General features: G+C 32.7%; 1 protein-coding gene across 1 annotated transcript; it reads right to left on the bottom strand.

Annotated features, from left to right (window-relative positions):
• Nucleotides 1-10,476: 10,476 nt before the first annotated feature.
• Nucleotides 10,477-13,913, bottom strand: LOC134716894 (shematrin-like protein 2). Its single transcript, XM_063579908.1, has 3 exons — nt 13,886-13,913; nt 11,087-11,548; nt 10,477-10,579 (listed from the first exon to the last, which is right to left on the bottom strand). The coding sequence occupies exons 1-3, from the start codon at nt 13,911-13,913 to the stop codon at nt 10,572-10,574; spliced, it is 498 nt and encodes a 165-aa protein (XP_063435978.1). The 3' UTR covers nt 10,477-10,571.
• Between the last annotated feature and the right edge of the window lie 9,605 nt (nt 13,914-23,518).

Genomic DNA, 23,518 nt, shown 5'->3' with positions numbered 1-23,518 from the left:
TGTATGGTTTTTGAAGCCTTATATATTGTTCGTTTCATAATAAAATATGATGTATTATACATGTTACCACAAATTCATCAAAATAATTTATGCAATTTTATGCTGATAACTGTTTTTAACGAACACTAGATCAAAATTCGATTTTTTAGTGTTATTTTTTTCTTCATAATTCATAAATGTTTAAAAGTCAAAGACTTTCATATTTTGCGTGTTATGAAAAATATGTCTCAGCATTACTATTGAAAAAAAAATTGAAACAAAATTACCGTATTTTTAACGATAAGTTCGAAATGTGGAATTCTAATAGAATAATTAGTTATCAAAAATACCAGGATTATAATTTTATACGCCAGACGCGCGTTTCGTCTACATAAGACTCATCAGTGACGCTCAGATCAAAATAGTTAAAAAAGCCAAACAAATACAAAGTTGAAGAGCATTGAGGACCCAAAATTCCAAAAAGTTATTCCAAATACGGCTAAGGTAATCTACTCCTGGGGTAAGAAAATCCTTAGTTTTTCGAAAAATTCAAAGTTTTGTATACAGGAAATTTATAAAAATGACCACAAAATTGATATTCATGTCAACACCGAAGTGCTGACTACTGGGCTGGTGATACCCTCGGGGACGAAACGTCCACCAGCAGTGGCATCGACCCAGTGGTGTAAATAGTTATCAAAAATACCAGGATTATAATTTTATACGCCAGACGCGCGTTTCGTCTACATAAGACTCATCAGTGACGCTCAGATCAAAATAGTTAAAAAAGCCAAACAAATACAAAGTTGAAGAGCATTGAGGACCCAAAATTCCAAAAAGTTGTGCCAAATACGGCTAAGGTAATCTACTCCTGGGGTAAGAAAATCCTTAGTTTTTTCGAAAAATTCAAAGTTTTGTATACAGGAAATTTATAAAAATGACCACAAAATTGATATTCATGTCAACACCGAAGTGCTGACTACTGGGCTGGTGATACCCTCGGGGACGAAACGTCCAATAAAACAAATTGTAAATAACTCGTTTAAAAATTTATTGCGTCCGAAGTGCTTTTCTGGATTTACCTCCATCAGAATTCGAACGCTCAATGGTTATCGATCAATAGAACGAGTAGGTAACACCTTATTCCTGACTGCCATTTTCCGAAGAAAAGGGTGGATTAAACTTGGTTTTATAGCTAGCTGTATATCCTGCTGTTATTTATAGTTCCGTTGTATTTTCAAAATTTTGTGGAAAACATTTACGAAGACAAACATAGTAAATAATAGGTTAATACAAAAACAAAAAAGTCATATCGTATAACCCTCAAATTTTCAATTGTGTTTTAGAATCTACATATTAAGTTATAGCTTCATGACTGGGACATCTTATGTTTTTATTTAGATATTTTGTAACTAACAACGTCCAAAATCTAGTAATGCCAAAAGAAACATTTACAAATAAATCAGAAACACAACAGGAGAAAATGTATTTTTGTCATTTGTACTCATTCATTTAATCAGAAATAATTGTGTCAACATGATCAATGCAGCTAACTCTTTTATGCTATAAGAAAATTGAAAAATCTATACTACTTAAATTACGAGTTCCCATTTGTTAGCCAGTATGACCTAAACATAACGATTCAAAGAATTCAACTATATATACATGTATAACCAATAAAGGACAATTTATGGTGTTGATTAAAAATTACACCATATTAGGGCCTTTCGTTCTTCATATAACAAATACTACCAATACTTAACAAGTGCCTGGTCGAATCCGATAACGATAACAATAGTATATGTCACAAGTGTTTCCTAATTTGTATGTTCTATCTCTGTCTGTTGCACCATCAAACGTTATATTACAGATTTAGCATTTCATCCCAGGCATAGATTACCTTAGCCGTTTTTGGCACAATTTTTTTGGAATTTCAGATCCTCAATGCTCTTCAACTTTGTACTTGTATGACTTTATAAATATTTTGATATGAGCAAATTTTGCTAACGTGAATTATACTGGAAAGATCACACCAGATTTATCTGAAACACATTCAGAAATCAATTCACGTGACTTAAACATATATACTCATAGGAAGTGAAAATCAATTTTAATGTGTAACGAGGGGCGAAATATATCAGAGGGATATTCAATAATATTACATAATAAACTCACAACTCACCTACCTCACCTATCCTCTTCATGCCGGGCGGCATTTGAAGCCTTATCTTGGGTTTACGTTATGAGATTCTATTTACTCTGCCTGGTGATTAGCTAAACGAGAAACCTACTACCTGTAGGATAATAAACTCACAACGCCGTGGAATTAAACAAACAAACAATCCAGCAGTAGTACACAAAACACAACATAGAAAACTGAAGACTGCGCAACACGTAGTCCATAAAAATCTGGGGGTGATCTCGAGTCCCCCGGAATTGGAAAGCAGATCGTGCTCCATAAGTATCACCCGTTGTGTTACTCATGTTATAAAATAACTCGTATTAGGTCTTATTTAGTAAGTGATGATTCGAAAAGGGAATAGGAATTCATTTACGATAATGGGAACATAAACGCTTTCAATAGTTTAGTAATTAATCTCTATCAAACCACATCTTCCAATTTTGTATATCAATTCAGTGAAAAACAAATCAGACAGACTTTCTTGGCTACAAAATTTCAAAGAAAAAGATAAAGATGTTTGAAATTAGCTGTTGAAGTAAAAAAAAAACATCATCAAACATACCTTGACGGAAGGTAGTTTCATATATTGAATTCGAAAAAACAAATGGTTATACAACAATATTAAGGGATAATGCATATATTGATCCGTAAATTAGATAGCTATATTTCATTTGTTTTTAACAAAATGTGTTTGAAACATATTGTTTTTTTCAATTGAACAAGGGGTTTGCTTATATGTAAACACAATATGCTGGGAAACCACACATTTTATGATACATTGTATTTTGACGGTCGAGAATCTATTGTGCAGTGGTTGTCGTTTGTTGGTGTGGTTATTAGGTGTTTCTTGTGTCTTGTTTTATTTTTATAGATAAGCCCTTTGGCTTCCTTGTATGAATTGTTTGACACTAGTCTTTGTAAACTCTATTTATTGGTTAACCTCAGAATAACTGACGAACAACGACTTTACAATAGAAAACTCTGCAATGAAACATAAATTAAAATCAGATCTGTATTGAATCGATACATTCACACGAAGGAACAAGCGAATCGACTATTACATTCACACGGAGGAACATGCGAATCAACTATTACATTCACACGGAGAAACAAGCGAATAGACAATTACATTCACACGGAGGAACAAGCGAATCGAATATTACATTCACACGGAGGAACAAGCGAATCGACAATTACATTCACACGGAGGAACAAGCGAATCGACTATTACATTCACACGGAGGAACAATTCTTTCGACAAAATATCAGTACATTGGAGCATAAATAAATAACCGTATACGGTGCAGGAAATGTTTACCCTTCCGGAGCACCTAATTTCCCTTTCGTTTTTAGTGGAGTTCGTGTTGTTTCTTATTTCTTATTTATGACTGATGACGTAAATGACCTTTGTTTACTTCTTTGTATTGATTGTTAATACTGTCTGTACATGACCCCTTTTGATAAAAAGCAAACATTTCATCTATGTTTCCCTTAAGTATTTATATATATATATTTGGTAATACGAAAAACAAATGTACTTGCAATATGGTTCTGGTTAATTAAGCTCTCTCATTTTGAACTGCATGATTCGTTTTTTGTTGTTGTATTCAAAATGAACTGAATTATCTAATAGGGCAATAATTTAATCGTTAACATTTTTTAAGGAGAATGTCTCAATATACATTCAGCTTATGACATTCATGGTCATAGTTTATCAAGGTGTAATGGTGTGGTAATTATGATCTAGTATCGGAAATCAAATTTCAACTCATATCAGCGAAATACAACATGTTTCTTATATACATATTTTTTGAACAAATAAAGTTCAGAACTGTTCTTCCTACGAAATATCAGCTGTTAAGTGTTTAGAGTTAAGATAGATAACCATAGCTCGACCCATCTCCATACAGAGTAGATACTGCATATGTGTATTCTCAAAATATTAGCTCTCTCTTTGATATATTCTATTATCTGTTTTATATGTTACATGATTCTGGTCATTTCTAGTACTCTGAATTTGAACGACAAGCATTATTTATTTTTGTATATAAAATAATTGAATTAAATAATAATGCATAACTGAATTTAATCGTTTAGGTACATTTTTATTCAAATTCAGGCTTCAGCTGTTTACCTTCCACAATGACATTTACGGTCATAATTTGTCAAGGTTTAATGGTGTGGTAATGATGATTTAGTAACAGAAATCAAATCTTTTTTCATCTAAGCAAAACAAAACACGTGTCTGACATCTATTAATCTTGCACAGGGTTAATTTGTCTAAATGCCTGTAGCAATACACTGGTTAATTCATAATCATTATGACAATCAAAATACTACGTCGATTAAATACAACGGTTTACCTGATCCCAAATAAAGACACACACAATGATAATTATATTAGATAACAGTACTAAAAGTGCACAGAAGACTTTACGGAAAGCATATCTAAATACGGTGATGATTTTCAAAATTTTATCAAAGATGTTGCCAATTTCATTCTCCGATATTAGTCAAGATGAGAAAACTGCCTGCAATTTATTGTGTCTAATTTATATAAAAACACTATCATTGTCACTTTTAAAACTTGTTAAACCAAGCATATTTGTGTTATACATCAAATTATTGTGATGATGATGACTTATGGAATTACATCAAGTCAATTAAATTATACACAGAAGAGCTTCAGAAGTAATTATTATAAGTCATAACGCTGATATAGTATAAATGTCAGACAAGAGAAAGTCGCATGCGATCCTATTTCTTTTAGTTTTGATAAAACGTATAAAAGAGTCATGTGAATAAAACTTAACAATAACGAACAACACATGACCAAGATAGTTGGACATTTTTCATGCATATACTTTGATTGGGTGACATAGAATGTGAGTTATCAGCGGTTATATTTGACGTTACATCATCTAGATATTTGGTAACTCGTTTTAGAGATGGACTGCTATCATACCTGTATCCAGGGTTCAACCCAATATTTAATATCATCACTCTTGATGTTTTAACACTTTCTATATCAATAACAATTTTAATATGTATTTGTATTTTCACTTGTAAAATGATAGTTACGGCAGTACTACATGCATGTGATAATAGGTATAAAAAGTATCCGTAATCAACATTTACCTTAACCGTATTTGGCACAACGTTTCAGAATTTTGGGTCCTCAATGCTCTTCAATTTTGTATTTCTTTGGCTTTACAACTATTTTGATATGAGCGTCACTGATTCACTGATGAGTCTTATGTAGGCGAAACGCGCGTCTGGCGTATTAAATTATAATCCTGGTACCTTTGATAACTATCACATGAACCAGTGTTTGCAAGCATTACAAAACATAACAAAGTAATAATAAACAATAAGTTTAAAACGGATTTACAAATCTGATCAATAAAAAAACGCAAGTGACAAAACCTCCAAAAAGATACTAAATTACAGATCTGAAAGTAGTTGCAGTTTCAGAAAGCTAGTGCTAAGCCAGTACCGACTCATCAGTACACTTTCAACATCCAAAAGAATTAGAGTAAAGAGAATAGTGTTATCTTGTACATTCAGAGTAAAGGTATCGGCTGAGACTGGGCATGTTCATAAATGTGTAGCAATGCCGTATTCACAGTTATTTACAGGTTCAACCATACTTCCAAATTGACTATTGTACCTCTATGAGAATTTAGTAAATGTTTTAGGTTATTGGAGGTAACGAAATCTGATGTTTAATAGTTTATCAAAACACATCGATTATGTATAATGAATTAACAACATCACTACAGAAACGGGAATAGCGAAGAGATGACATACAAACACAGTGTAAGATCATGCCGAAGGAAAATCGAAATCTTTCTGTGTATAATTAATGATAAGATATTGTATTAAAAAGAGAAAAATACAAAAGAGATACGAAGCGAATCTTGATTGTTTTCGAAATCGATTTGTAGAGCTTTTAATGTAGTATCAGGTGAAAAACAGTAAACGAGGTCTGGTAAGACGATACAAACCGCCGGCATTTTAATATTGGCAAGTAGGTGTTCTTCTAGTAACAGAAGTAACAAAAGATCCTCTAGGGAAAATTAAAGGAGCACGACCCCACACTGACGCTAGGCCATAATTTGAATAACGCTTCCTCGGTACTCGGAGGATAAAATTCAAAACTGATAACAGTGATAAACCGGCCGCTCTGCTAAACAAGAGAAAGCCGTTAATAAATGACACAACTTCCCTGTTGTACCACAGTAGAATATTTTAACATATGGTCTAACGTAGAATTATAGGTTAATGACCCCCCCTTGTCATCTTGCCAGATCGCGCCACTGCACCAGTACTGCAACAACTGTTTTATTAAAGATAATACTAACAAACAATGAAAAAATATCAAAATGTATTAATAAGAAATCCGTCTTTAGAAATGCATATATCTATATGTTTTTATTGTTGAATTCTAGAAATTTAAAAAGTTTTCTCCTTTCATAGTTTGTAAACGTCCACCATCAAGATATCAGCATATTATAAGATGTGTAAAAACTAGCACTGTCTGTTTCAAATCAGTACATGTATCAAGTATTTATCCTCAATTTAAAAACATTCGGAAAAACGTGTGATCGCAATAACAGTTCACGATATAACTGGACACAACCTCTGCAATAATATGTAGTATAAAGAGTTGAAAAGTTCATCCTCTGCGATATTTGCCATACTCCATTTATTTCCAAAATCAATTGTCTCCGGCTTGATCCGTTTCCGGTCTTCCTAATCTCACAAATCATATACCTCAAAAACATCAAGAAACAACAGCAGCAAAAATAATTCAAAAATAGGAGAATGTCGGGGTATGTGGTTCGGATTTAACAAGCTTCCCGTTCAAACGTTAGAAAATTTAGAAGTGACGTCACATTGCGCTAACGTCACGTGACTACGGTCAAAGTTCAGAATACAAAGGGAAAAAAGGGGGGACTCGAGAATAAATGCGGAAGTTTAACTTTTATTAAACCTGTATTATCATTTACAAAACAAAACTTTACGACAAAAGAGATGATTTCAGCTTTCCAATTGTGAACTTTCCATTTCAAAGTAGCAACATTCCAGCAGCACCTGCATACGGGGTATATATCTCCCAATTGATACGATATTCCCGTGCTTGCATTTCCTATCATGATTTTCTTGATAGAGGGTTACTGCTCACAAAGAAGCTATTAAACCAAGAGTTCCAAATGGTGAAGTTAAAATCATCCCTTCGTAAATTTTACGGACGCCATCACGAGTTGGTTGACCGTTATGGAATAACCGTTTCACAAATTATATCGGATATGTTCCTTACGTCGTAACTACAATCCCCTTCCCTTTCATGAATTTGACCTACCGAATTAGACTATTTACCGGATTTGTAATCACATAAGCAACACGACGGGTGCCGCATGTGGAGCATGTTTACCTTTCCGGAGCACCTGAGATCACCCCTGGTTTTTGGTGGGGTTTGTGTTGTTTATTCTTTAGTTTTCTATGTTGTGTCATGTGTACTATTGTTTTTCTGTTTGTCTTTTTCATTTTTAGCCATGGCGTTGTCAGTTTGTTTTAGATTTACGAGTTTGACTGTCCCTTTGGTATCTTTCGTCCCTCTTTTTTTAATCGTTAAACATTATTATATATTGATATATAAAGTCGTCGTAGTACAGGTGGACTAATCAATAAATTAGGAATAAAAATCATCTGTTGATATTTGAATATATCAAATTGGCCATATAATGTCGTATTGATTTCTTTGTGAAATAATCGGTTCGCAATGATAACCGATAATTTCAAATGTGAAATAAGCGTGGTTATTACATTCCTCTGACGTCATATAACAATTGGCGTTGACAAGACGCTGCATCAAACATCAAAACAAATTGAATGCGTACAAAATGACAAAGTTTAATAAAAAGTGATTTACCAATGTAATAAAAAATAAATAGATATTCAATGAATTAAAAATCGAAAATAATCATCTCTTGACCAAGAACACTGATAATTACCTCACAAACTACTCGAATCCGTGAATTAAAGTATTATTCGGTCACTCGTTGAATTTTCTTCTCTATTGGAATTCTTAGATGCGTTATTTTATAAATATCAAAATTGTTGACGAAAACAAACTGTGTGAAGATACCAGTCTAATATAACAAATCCAGTTTTTGGTGCATGTCAAAACCTGGTCGGGAAATAAAATAGTCCATTTTCGGGGGGATTATTTTCCTGAATTCAGTTTTGTCTGTTTGATTAAAAATGTATGCTGTATAGACGACTTTCATATTATATCTGATGTAATCAGTTATGCGTAGCGTAAGCGACCAATGTCACTTGATACCCGACAGGAATTTCCGCAAAAATATAGATAAAGTTAAAAAGAATGGTAGAATGTTGTGTTTGGGAAACACGCAACAGCGATGATCGGTATCAACATAAACCTCATATGTCAGGAGTTGAATTCTTCCCTTTACCAAAGCCAAACACAAGATTAGAATACACTCTACAGTGGGTAAAAGCTAGTGACAGGAAAGATTACACCGTTACCAATGTAAACAAACATGCATATGTGTGCAGCAATAATTGTTGATAAGAGACATACAACCATACATCCATACCCAATCATAGCTACCTCATCAAAGCACATAGTGTACAAATCAAAGAAACTTTCCTTTGACAGAGCTTTATATACCAGAACCAGCATTATCATGCCCACTGAAACTGAAATTGACGATCAAGTATGGATGGATGTTGGGGCGTATGCTACTGTCAAAGGAAACAACACAGACTAATATCTTCAGGCAACACCACATTTCTGTGCAAGGCATTGGCCGAAAATAAGTCATCACGCCATTCTCCCGAAAACAGGGGGATGAATTCCAAGTGGCAAGCTCCACTAAATTGATTTATTTGTTTGGGTTTGTTTTTATTCTCTTACTGTAACAGGGAAATTATTATACGGATGTTTTTTTCAGTTTCTTTTATACTTATTCTGATATCGGACTCGGACTTCTTTTAAACTGTTTGTTACTGCGCATATGTGTTTTTTTTTTAATCTACATTAGCTAGAGGTGTAAGGGAACAGTTGGAATATCACAAAACATGCTAAACCCCGCATCGTTTTTGCCCCTATTAATTACACATTTTTTTATTTTGGGGCCATCTGATGCCTATCTCCGTGTGCGGGATTTTCACGCTGCGTTGAGGACCTATTGGTAGCCTTCGGATGTTATCTCCTCTTTGGACAGGTTCTTGATTCATTGACAGATTTAACATTTTCATTCACATTTTTGTCTCTGAGATAACATTTGTTTGCCTTATTCATTTACTCATTTATCGCTTAGAATGTAAGGTGTTTGTGAATAATGAAAAATCCTGTTGATGTATCATTTAAACTTTATACAGGTTTATGATATTCAGTGTTTGTTGCTGGTTCATGACTAAAATATGTGTATATCAGAAATGGCTTGTTGTAAGTAAGATTATTTGTTTTCTCAATTGAACTGTTTCTTATTTTTCATGTCTGGACCTTTTATAGCAGACAATAAAGTATGTGGTTCTTTTTTGGTTGTTGAAGACCGTGCGGTTGCCTATATCTGTTTGCTTGCACTTCATTCGACAATCAATCATACCACGTCTTCATGTTTTCATATATAACCTGTACCAAAGGAGTGCTTTAAATAATTTTATTTTGATTTAAAAGTACATCAAGGACTTATTTGTAACACATTTGCTGTCGAGGTACGAATAAGATATATTTTACCACGTTTTGTTAAATACATTTGAGTGTGATTAATGCTGACAAAAATAGACCTTCAAATCAGAGTTGAGTTAATAAGCGGTTCTTTTTATCATACTGCCTACATGTATGAACTAATTTTTCATAATACATTCATCATATATCCCATAAGTGTTTCTCGTCTTCTTATAAAAACTAGACTGCTAGTTTTACACTTAAGTTTAGTGATTATTGGTGTCCTGAATTACTTGTTGTTATGTGTGAGCCAAGGCTCGGTGTTGAAGACGTACTTTGATCTTTTGTGGATAGTTGTCTCATTAGCAATCATACCACATCTTCTTTTCTATATTTGACAAAAAATGGTTTACTTTTACGTGACTTGGATGAAGATTTGCCTCGTTATCACTCACCCTACATCTTTTTTTTTTATCTACCTATGATGAGTTTATTTAAACGATATGGAAAACAACTAATTGAAGTTTTGTCCTGACAACAATTCAATTAGACACGCGTGTTACAGTTTATACAGTGACATTAGATTTATAATTAAAAAAAAAGTCAATACACATTATATACAATAATTACATTTTATTTCAAAAATGTAAAAAAAAGTTCATCATTCTTCGTCCGTTTCTTAAGGTTGGTAATCTGTGTTTAACATGTTTAATATCCTACAAAACAAAAAAATAGATTGTATTGCATACCATTGTTTTTTATAAAGTTCGTATCATAGTTTGAAGTTTCGTATGAATGTCATATTCATTATAAAGTTCAATTAATCTGCGACAATAGAAAATAATAAGAGGGATTATTTTTTTCTCGAGAAAACAAAGATTTGATATTATGTGTTATGAATAAAAAAAAAGTATGTTTTTAAATATAATGGTTCCTATTTTGAGTAGAAATGTCATCTTGTGGAATTATAACATAGACATTGTAAAATGATTCTCCTGTAATAACACGAATGTTTGTATGAAACTGACAACAGTTTCATCGAGTATTTCCCTCTGAATAAAGCATGTCATCAATATTGCAGTCTATATAACAATCTATGCAGAAAATAGCAAATGATACGTCAATATTTAACCTGTATGCAAACCAATTGATGAGTGTGAACCATCCGTTGATCAATAAAATCAAGTCAGAAAAATAGAAAATTACAGCAAACATTATCTTACCTTTTCCCTTTCCGTATGAATAACTGTTCAAACCACCATAACCACCACCAATTCCACCTCCGATACCACCTAATCCACCTCCGACCCCACCGAATCCACCTTTGACACCACTGAATCCACCTCCGATACCACCATAACCGCCATATCCTACAGATACTGGTACTTTAACAACAACGGCTTTTCCATATCCTCCGTATCCACCGCCGATTCCACCATATCCACCTCCGATTCCATAGCCACCTCCGATTCCATATCCTCCATATCCACCTCCGATTCCATATCCTCCGTATCCACTTCCGATTCCATAACCTCCGTATCCACCACCGATTCCGTATCCACCACCGATTCCGTATCCACCGTATCCACCTCCAATTCCGTATCCTCCGTATCCACCACCAATTCCGTATCCACCGTATCCACCTCCTAAACCTCCTAATCCACCACCGTATCCTCCTAGTCCACCTCCGTATCAACCATATCCTCCTTTATAGGATGCGCTGACTGCGACAAAGATAGCCAAGAGATTACCAACTGAGATTTGCATTCTGTAATAGTCAAGAAATATAGAAGTTATTGATTATTCAATTGAACATTTTTTCAGATTTTGTTTAATATATCATTCTGAGATTAAGTTTCGTGTTCATTTTTTTAAATTTGATCGTGCATTGAGTGCAAAAAAATCTGAAGAGCAAACATAATCGTAAATACTATGTAATAGTCACAACTTCAATTCTGTTGTGTGATAGAGTATATTAATTTAATGTTTTCTACGTAAAACATACAGTATTGGATCTGATGTTGTAAATTTCAATTTGAACAGAAGATTAAAGATACACGACACTAGATTACACTAGTAGCAATAATTCAGTCTGAAACGTTAAGTTTGTCTGATCAATTCAAATGATTGAATATACTGCAAGAGAAAAACTTTCAAATGTTTCAGATTCTGTTCTTATTGATAGTCATATCTGGCAATTCAGTCCGTTTAAGCATGTCAAGATAAACAAGTTGGTGTGTTATGGCGAGCGATCGAAAGCTGTTAAAACAGTTTCAGACTTAATTACTTATCTTTCTTAATTAATGGGATAACCGGTAATTTCGGTAAGTCGAAATAAACCTGTGATCCATTTTTGTTTCAGTTAACAAAATGTTTATAGGTTTTCACTGTTTTCATTACTAGAAAGATAAAAGCCCAAATTCAAACTTGTATTTCAGTTATCGGTAAGAATTTAGGAATTTGCTATTTAAAGGCTTTTAAACAGATACAAACGGAGGTTTTGTCGTGCATTTTTATTCTATATTTCGTACCTAAAATGAAATGTATATTTCGATAATACATAGATGCATTCTCTTTTTACTGCTATTCTTTAAATTGATCGAAAAGCAATGTGTTAAGAAAACACCAATCAATTTTAAAGATAAGGTCAACATTATGCGAACTTGATTCGTTATTGACATCACTAACCAAAGATTATAAGATTATATATATGAATTGTCTGTGTATAGCAGGTGAACAAAGCAACTTGACTGCGCAAATAACACAGTTTTGTTTTATATTGAAACTTGGTTTCAAGGGAGTATATCTCTTGACAAATAGACAATTATTAAAAAAAATAATAAGCGAACATAACCAGCAACCAAAAAGAAAACATTAAAAAAACATCAAAAATTAAAGAATGGCAGGCTTATCTATGTGGTTATATTTCCAATCGTATTTAAGTTTGAAACAGTCTTTGTTATGAAAGCAACATATAGTTCACTGTTCTCACAATACACAGACTTGACTGGTTAAGACACTTACTTGAAATGGTGCGATGGTCCAGTGTTGTGCTGAATGTATGGTTCTAGAAGCCTTATATATTGTTCATTTCATAATGAAATATGATGTATTATACATGTTACCACAAATTCATCAAAATAATTTATGTAATTTTATGCTGATAACTATTTTTTAACGAACACTTGATCAACATACGGTTTTTTAGTGTAATTGTTTTTTTTCATAATTCATGCACGTCATGAAAAACTATTGAAAACCAATTAACAAAATTGCCGAACTTGCCGACAATTTAACAAATGGATTTCTAACAGAAGTAAAGGTTATCAATCCACAGAACGAGTGGAATACAACTGTCTTGAACTAAAGAAAAAGATGGGTTATATCTGGTTTGATAGCCAGATAAATATCTTGGTGTCAATTATAGTTCCGTTATATTTACAAAATAATGTGATCAACAAAAACAGAGATTATAGGTTAATGTTAAAAACCAATTATAATGCAACATCGACGCTTCATTCCGTATAACCCTTATATTTTCAATATTTGTAAGAATCAACATATAAAGCTATTACCTATTCTTTGCAGATTTGGATTTTCCGTAACAAAGAATGCTCAAAACTCAGTACTACTAAACAAAACCCAAAAAAGGAGAAAGTTTCATTTTTGTCTTTTTACTCATTTTCTCAGAAAGAATTGTATCAATGCAACTAACCCTTTCTTTTGTTAAAAAATAAAGTGATCCGATTTGTTAGCCGTCATTGCGTATACACGACGACCCAAAGCATTCAACTTTATAATATAATTACACCATTCCAGGTCATTTTGTTTTTCATATAATCAATATTACCAATAATTAACAAGTTTCGGGTCGAATCCGATACTGATACCTATAGTATATATCATCCGTAAACTAATCTGTACGTTCCACCTCTGTCAGATGAACTATTAAACGGTGTATTTTAAATTTAATTATATACATGGGTCATTGTAATTTTTTGTATTGCACGTCGTCATCATACAGGGATTGACACTACTATATTTTACCATTGTCACCTATAGTTTCGAGTTGTAGTAAGAAAACAAGGACCGGTTAGAACAAAGATTTTTTTCTGGGAGAGAATGTCACTAATGTTGTTATAATTTGTGTCCAATCCCTTTTGCTACTTTTGCAAATACAATATGTTCAAACTAGAAAGATTTCTAAAGCATAGAACACTGTGACCTTACAATCGGCATAACAATACGTATATTACAAATTCAGGCGTATAACTTGTGGACCCGCGATATTGCCGGTGTATTCCTCTTCAATATAAATAAAGGCAAATAAAGGCAACAGTAGTATACCGCTGCTCAAAATTCATAAATCGATAGAGAAAAAAACAACTAATCTGGGTTACAAACTTAAACTGAGGTAAACGTATCAAATATAAGAGAACTACGACACAACAGAGACACAACACCGAAACGTAACACATAGAGAAAGGAACTATAATGTAACAATTGTACTTTTCCTGACTTGGCACAGGGCATTTTATGAAATAAATGGTGTGGTGAACCCGGTTTTGTGGCATGCCAAACCTCCCGTTTTAATGGCAGTGTTAGTTATAACATTAAAATTACAACATTACATGACAGGGTTACAATACATAAACAGATAAATGGGAGAAAATATAAGACAGAAAAACAAACAAATAATAGCCATCCAAAGGTAAAAGATTAAAAACTATTTTTTATATACCAGAGGCGCGCTACGTCCACACAAAACTATGCTCAGATGTAACAAGTTCGAAAGTCATTACAACTACAAAGTTGAAGATTGCCGAGGACCAACAGTTTAAAAAAGTTGTGAGGACAGAGTCATCCGCCTGGAACAAAACATCATTATTGTCGAGAATGATACATAGTTTTGCAAACATTAAATTTTATAAAATGAGTATATAATAGATATACATGATTAAACTGACGTGGTGATTAGCTATTGAATAAAAACGAATAAATTACAAAATAACAGCCATGTTAGCCATAGTCAATGCAACGCCAAAATGACGTCACATATAGATTTCTAAAACGTGTTCCGGAAATAAAGAGAATTTGGATGAAATTAAAGATTGGATTTGTATGACTCATCTAACTTATATTAATAACAGTGAAAATTGTAATTCTAAGTAATATTTAATTAAAGTAGTAATTAGTTAATTAAATGTATTATCTAGCTTTGTGGGAGTTTATCTAAGATACTCAGAATTGTAAGGAGATCTTGCTCCACAAGTAAAACCCGTAGTGTCACTCATGTTAGTAAGCAATTTAAGTTCAAATATTTAACCCGAACACAAATAAAGAATAATTTTTCAATACAAGTCAAATATTGATTATTTTTATAGAAACAATAATGCTTAATTATATATATGATATGACAATAATTTGGTAAACATGTAGGATTCTTGCATAAAAATATTACAACTTTGCCTTAACAGGTTTGTGCGTTATCAACTCCACAGTTATGACAACGAACGAAGGAATCTAAGAAGGACAGGCAAAACATTTTAAAGAAACATTCGATCTCACAAGTCGAAAATAAACTTTCAACGAACTGGCCATGGCTGAAACGTAAAAAAGACCAAACGGTACGTTGACGAAAGATAGTTTCGCATATGGAATGCGAGAAAACAGAATGATGACAATTCCATTTAAAGGAGCTTTGTTTGCATGCTTATATGCATCATCGAATTCGATAGCAAGATTTTATTCGTGTTTTCCCCTTAGAAAACACCATTTTTGCTTGAAATTTATTATTTGCTACAAAAAACAAGGCCTTTTTCTGTACCTAGTAAAACATGTGACAGTTGTTATCCATTGGCTTTGATTTTGCCTTTTGATTATAGACTTTCAGTTAAAAAACAAATTCCCGGTGTTTAGTGTTTTTGTTATATAAACTTTTTGATTAGTACCTGCAAACACAAAATGCCACAAAACCACAAATTATGTATAACAATGTATATCAAGTGCCTATTGTTCAGTAGTTGTCGTTTGTAAGTGGTTTATACGTGTTAATCAGGTCTCCTTTTCTACATAAATAAGACCGTTGGGTTTCTTGTTTGATTTTGTTTTCAATAGTAAATGTAAACTTTTTCCATGGGTAAATTTCAGAATAACTAACGATCAACGACTTTACAATAGTAGACTTTACAATGATAAAAAAATAAAAACAGAGCTTTATTAATTCGAATCGAAGCTACAAGCGAGTTAGTTTTTGAACACATGAAGTTTAGAACTATTCTAAAAAATCAAAAAAATATCAGCTGTTTAAAATTGGCAATTTAGATAGATAACCACCTATCTCCATTCGGGGCAAATACTGCAAATGTGTATTCTTAAAATATTGGCTCATTCTTTGGTATACTCTATTATTTGTTTTATATGCAATAGTTATCAAAGGTACCAGGATCATAATTTAGTACGCCAGACGCGCGTTTCATCTATATTAGACTCATCGGTGACGCTCAGATCAAGATAGTTATAAAAGCTAAACAAGAAAACGTTGAAGAGCATTGAGAACCCAAAATTCAAAAACAGTTGTGGCAAATACAGCTAAGGTAATCTGTTCCTGTGATAAGAAAATTATGATTTTGTCAGCAGGAAATTTATAAAATTTTCATTACAATTGATATACATGTCAACATTATTCTGGTCATTTCTAGTACTCTGAATTTGAACAACAAGATTCATTTATTTTTTGTATATAAAATGAAGCGAATTGTATAATAATACATAAATAAGTTTAAAAGTTTAATCCTTTAGGTACATTTTATCTAAATTAAGGCCTCGGCTGTTTACCTTCAGCTTATGACATTCACGGTCATAATGTATCAGAGTTTAATGGTGTAGTAATGATAATCTAGTAACAGAAATCAAGTCTTATCTCATCTCAACAAAACACAACACGTGTCTGACATCTATTAATCTTCTTTGGGGTTAATTTGTCCAAATGCCTTTTAGCAATACACTGGTTAATTCCAAATGACAAATAAACTACTACGACGATTAAATACAACGATTTACGTGATACCAAAGTAAGACATTCACAATGATAATTACATGCAATAATTTTACTCAAAGTCCACGAAGGACTCCACCATGTCCACAGAAAGCATATCAAAATTCAAAATTTGATCAAAGATGTTTACTTTTTCATCCTCGGATATCAGTCATGATGGTAAAGCTGCCTGCAATTTATTGTTTCCAATTTGCATATATTTTTTTTATCATTTTCAATTTTAAAACTCATTGAATCAATCATATTTTTTGTTAAACATCAAAATATTTTGATGATGATGACTTATGCAATTACATCAAGTCAAATAAATTATACACAGAGAAGCTTCATAAATAAGCATTACGTGTGAAAATGCTGATAAATCATTGCTTAAAATGTCAGACCAGATAAATTCGCATGCGATCCTCTTTCTTTTAGTGTTTATAAACTTATAAGAGAACTATACTAACAACTCCAAACAACGGAGAACAATACCTATAATTCAGTGGTTGTCGTTTGTTTATATGTTACATACTTGTTTTTCGTTCATTTTTTTTACATAAATAAGGCCGTTAGTTTTCTCGTTTGAATTGTTTTACAGTGTCTTATCGGGGCCTTTATAGCTGAATATGCGGGCTTTGCTCATTGCTGAAGGCCCTACGGTGACATATAGTTGTTAATGTCTGTGTCATTTTGGTCTTTTGTGGATAGTTGTTTCATTGGCAAACATACCACATCTTCTTTTTTATATGATCCAGATGTTTGGACATACAGGCATACAATTCAGTGGGGTCATCAATTCATTATAGACTTTCCGAGTGGAATTTTCTCTAAGTTCAGTTACATGCATACATATATTTCTATTTTCCAATCCATACCGTCTATTGTTAAACTAACTCACATGGAGTGTGAATGACCAGCGAACATAGTGGGTTAAATGTGTGGAGCCGGACTCCTATCATACCTGTATCCAAGGTTTAACTCAATGTTAAATATCTTCTATCTGATGTTTTCATTGTGTCCACATAAATAATATTTTTAGTATGTATTTGTATTTTTTGTTTTGTTTTGTAAATAAATAATTTATCTACGAAACGGGAGTGATACTGAATCGACGACACACAACTAAAAACAGAGTTGTCAACAATTCTGAATTTCAATTAAAAATCTAACTGTTTTAGAAAAATATGTACACAATATTGTTGGTTTAAGTTTTAGTCAGAAATAAAACTTATAAGGCATATATATATTGGTAAGAAATAAGATCCATAGTAAACATAAGATGGAGGGTTGATCGCTTAAAAAAATCTGTTTAACCATGCCACATTCTTTATGTGACTCACTCAATCAGGAGATCAGTGGTTATTGTTGGTTCATGTCTATCATACTTGTTTTTCGTATTGTGTGTTGTTATACATTTGGACGTAATTTTTCGAAATTGGGATGATTCATATTTTTAATGAAGGAGCTGTTTATAGCCGACCATACGGTATGAATTTTTCTTATTGTTAAAGGCCGTATGGTGGCCTTTAATTGCTTACATCCACTTCACTTGATTTTTGTTCAAAGTTGTCGATTCGGCAGTCATACGATATTTTGGTATTCTCTGGAGAAATATTGATAATCAATTTGATTAGAAAACACTTGTGGCCACAGAAAACAAGAAAATACTAAAAGACTAATATTCTTGAAAATTTCACAGTCATTTACCATGAATAATAGCCTTTCATAGTCATGTCTCAATCAAAGAGGGACGAAAGATACCAAAGAGACAGTCAAACTCATAAATCTAAAATAAACTGACAACGCAATGGCTAAAAATAAAGAGGACAAACAGACAAACAGTAGTACACATGACACTACATAGATGATAAAAAACCAAAGAATAAACAACACGAACCCAATCAAAAACTAGGGGAGATCTCAGGTGATCTCAGATTTTCAAAACTCGGGGTGATCAAATGTCACAATATATGATATGATTGCCAATTCTCCATCAAATGATGTAGACCATAAACACTATGGACCTTTGCACGGCCGTAAACGATGATAAAAACCCATACTGCATAGAAATTTATAAAAAAAAACCATCAAACTCAAATGATAGTTATATAAAAAAGGGAAAAACTAATGGGCTACAGAACAATGGATTATACAACCACTGATCCACAGCCCACTGACTTTGGACAGACACAAACACAATGTACCGAGGTTAACGTAATTGCGGTCGTAAAACCCTACCATAGTTTTAGTTTTAAAGGAATATCTCATCATATCAATACAAACCACAAAACGTAACTAACAAAAACACCTAAAATATAAAACTACATATATAGTAGTTGCAGTTTCCAAAACCTAGTCCTAACAACTCATTGAAGGATAAAGACTAAAATATCAACCAGTACACATCTAACACACCATAGATTTACTTTATCTTTTTAAAAATCATGACTACAAATATATATTTATTTTAACATACTTTTTCACTTTTTTGGTCTTTTGGAAAATGTTGTTTGTGCTGTTTTTAAACACTTCTACAACGAAATTTGTTTTACATAAAATTGAGAATGGAAATGGGGAATGTGTCAAAGAGACAACAACCCGACCAAAATAAAAAAACACAACAGCAGAAGGTCACCAACAGGTCTTCAATGTAGCGAGAAATTCCCGCACCCGGAGGCGTCCTTCAGCTGGCCCCTAAACAAATATATACTAGTTCAGTGATAATGAACGCCAAACTAATTTCCAAATTGTACACAAGAAACTAAAATTTAAATAATACAAGACTAACAAAGGCCAGAGGCTCCTGACTTGGGACATGCACACATATAAAAATTGCGGTTTTTATCCAACGCAATCATAGATTTGAACGTAGTTTTCGATTTAGACTTGTATATATATATACAACTCGTCTAAACATCAACCCAACAATGTTAGATCTGTAAATTTGCTTTCGCAAATTTTTGGTTCTTCCCTCGCCGGTATTCGAACTCATGCTACTGTGATATCGTGACACCAAATCGCCTGCCCTGCAGCCGTCCCGCTAGACCACATGACCACCTGGGCTTTCAAATAAAAGAGCTTTCGGTGGGTATGCGTTACCTTTCCACGTCAGTAATAATCTAGCGGCGTAATACAGTACATGATATATAAGGCATGAAGATTTTATTGTTACAGATCAGCTAAATTATCTATAGTAAAGGATCCTACAAATTAATGTAAGATACAGTCACAGAAAATAGTTATATTCATAAGTACGTTTGAGTCAGTTACAACCCTACAACAGATGTATCCATCGGATCGCCATCAATGATGGTGATACATGGCTGTGTACATAATGTATATACAACTCGTCTAAACATCAACCCAACAATGTTAGATCTGTAAATTTGCATATATATACTAAAAACTATAACACAAATTACCATATATATATATACCAGTTTAGAAACTTTAAAGTAATAGTTTCTGTGTGAGCACACTTTTCCGGAAATCATGGAGGAAAAGCAAGCCCTTGTGTATCGTATAAATTTGAAGAAAAAAACATTGTATGCAGTCCTGATACATATAAATAGACGTTAACAATATAACAATTCCAATCACGTCCTTTGTCGTAAAATATAGATCACAACAGATCTCCATTGTCAATAGATATAATTTCTAGTATGAGGCACACTAAACTGTGATTATTTTGTAATAGAGGTTTCACGATTTGATACCGTACCAACCGTTGTATGAACTGGGAGTCGTCATTAAACTTCTGCAAATAATTCAGATATGCCTTTAAAATGTTTATTTTATGACTCATTATCAAAACGTAGTACTTTAGGAGGATTAGCTGCAACCTATCACTTTTATTTGAATATGTTTCTCATTCACACAAATCGATATTGTCTCGATAACGTTCTCATCAAACCGTTGCAAGTAGCTGTTTCACAACGTGTTATAATAACGATTTATTTCCCCTAAAATTACACAGATAAAAAGAATTCTATATTTCATATAATCCTTGCTCGTAATATTGATATAAGAGTATATAATGAATAGGTTGGAATATTTACAGTTAGCCTTTTTTAAAACATGATAAAATAACATACAAAATTGACTTCATGGAAAATGTACCACTTCTGACATTAAATACAAAACTGGATCTCCAATTTATTTAATTTACCTGAAACAAACAGCGTGTAATAATAAACATCAGCAGGAAATTTATAAAATTTTCATTACAATTGATATACATGTCAACATTATTCTGGTCATTTCTAGTACTCTGAATTTGAACAACAAGATTCATTTATTTTTTGTATATAAAATGAAGCGAATTGTATAATAATACATAAATAAGTTTAAAAGTTTAATCCTTTAGGTACATTTTATCTAAATTAAGGCCTCGGCTGTTTACCTTCAGCTTATGACATTCACGGTCATAATGTATCAGAGTTTAATGGTGTAGTAATGATAATCTAGTAACAGAAATCAAGTCTTATCTCATCTCAACAAAACACAACACGTGTCTGACATCTATTAATCTTCTTTGGGGTTAATTTGTCCAAATGCCTTTTAGCAATACACTGGTTAATTCCAAATGACAAATAAACTACTACGACGATTAAATACAACGATTTACGTGATACCAAAGTAAGACATTCACAATGATAATTACATGCAATAATTTTACTCAAAGTCCACGAAGGACTCCACCATGTCCACAGAAAGCATATCAAAATTCAAAATTTGATCAAAGATGTTTACTTTTTCATCCTCGGATATCAGTCATGATGGTAAAGCTGCCTGCAATTTATTGTTTCCAATTTGCATATATTTTTTTTATCATTTTCAATTTTAAAACTCATTGAATCAATCATATTTTTTGTTAAACATCAAAATATTTTGATGATGATGACTTATGCAATTACATCAAGTCAAATAAATTATACACAGAGAAGCTTCATAAATAAGCATTACGTGTGAAAATGCTGATAAATCATTGCTTAAAATGTCAGACCAGATAAATTCGCATGCGATCCTCTTTCTTTTAGTGTTTATAAACTTATAAGAGAACTATACTAACAACTCCAAACAACGGAGAACAATACCTATAATTCAGTGGTTGTCGTTTGTTTATATGTTACATACTTGTTTTTCGTTCATTTTTTTTACATAAATAAGGCCGTTAGTTTTCTCGTTTGAATTGTTTTACAGTGTCTTATCGGGGCCTTTATAGCTGAATATGCGGGCTTTGCTCATTGCTGAAGGCCCTACGGTGACATATAGTTGTTAATGTCTGTGTCATTTTGGTCTTTTGTGGATAGTTGTTTCATTGGCAAACATACCACATCTTCTTTTTTATATGATCCAGATGTTTGGACATACAGGCATACAATTCAGTGGGGTCATCAATTCATTATAGACTTTCCGAGTGGAATTTTCTCTAAGTTCAGTTACATGCATACATATATTTCTATTTTCCAATCCATACCGTCTATTGTTAAACTAACTCACATGGAGTGTGAATGACCAGCGAACATAGTGGGTTAAATGTGTGGAGCCGGACTCCTATCATACCTGTATCCAAGGTTTAACTCAATGTTAAATATCTTCTATCTGATGTTTTCATTGTGTCCACATAAATAATATTTTTAGTATGTATTTGTATTTTTTGTTTTGTTTTGTAAATAAATAATTTATCTACGAAACGGGAGTGATACTGAATCGACGACACACAACTAAAAACAGAGTTGTCAACAATTCTGAATTTCAATTAAAAATCTAACTGTTTTAGAAAAATATGTACACAATATTGTTGGTTTAAGTTTTAGTCAGAAATAAAACTTATAAGGCATATATATATTGGTAAGAAATAAGATCCATAGTAAACATAAGATGGAGGGTTGATCGCTTAAAAAAATCTGTTTAACCATGCCACATTCTTTATGTGACTCACTCAATCAGGAGATCAGTGGTTATTGTTGGTTCATGTCTATCATACTTGTTTTTCGTATTGTGTGTTGTTATACATTTGGACGTAATTTTTCGAAATTGGGATGATTCATATTTTTAATGAAGGAGCTGTTTATAGCCGACCATACGGTATGAATTTTTCTTATTGTTAAAGGCCGTATGGTGGCCTTTAATTGCTTACATCCACTTCACTTGATTTTTGTTCAAAGTTGTCGATTCGGCAGTCATACGATATTTTGGTATTCTCTGGAGAAATATTGATAATCAATTTGATTAGAAAACACTTGTGGCCACAGAAAACAAGAAAATACTAAAAGACTAATATTCTTGAAAATTTCACAGTCATTTACCATGAATAATAGCCTTTCATAGTCATGTCTCAATCAAAGAGGGACGAAAGATACCAAAGAGACAGTCAAACTCATAAATCTAAAATAAACTGACAACGCAATGGCTAAAAATAAAGAGGACAAACAGACAAACAGTAGTACACATGACACTACATAGATGATAAAAAACCAAAGAATAAACAACACGAACCCAATCAAAAACTAGGGGAGATCTCAGGTGATCTCAGATTTTCAAAACTCGGGGTGATCAAATGTCACAATATATGATATGATTGCCAATTCTCCATCAAATGATGTAGACCATA

This window comes from Mytilus trossulus, chromosome 4 (genome assembly GCF_036588685.1).
Source record: "Mytilus trossulus isolate FHL-02 chromosome 4, PNRI_Mtr1.1.1.hap1, whole genome shotgun sequence".
NCBI lineage: Eukaryota > Metazoa > Mollusca > Bivalvia > Mytilida > Mytilidae > Mytilus > Mytilus trossulus.
Note: the sequence above shows the minus strand (reverse complement) of the source record. Positions and strands in the feature narration are given on the sequence as shown.

What these genes read in the sequence shown, in the direction of transcription:
- LOC134716894 (XM_063579908.1), bottom strand. Translation starts at nt 13,913, where the DNA reads ATGGTAAAATATAGTAGTGTCAATCCCT. An exon ending in ATATAGTAGTGTCAATCCCT is followed by an intron (nt 11,549 to 13,885) that starts GTATGATGACGA and finishes GTTGATACGGAG; the next exon opens with GTGGACTAGGAGGATACGGT.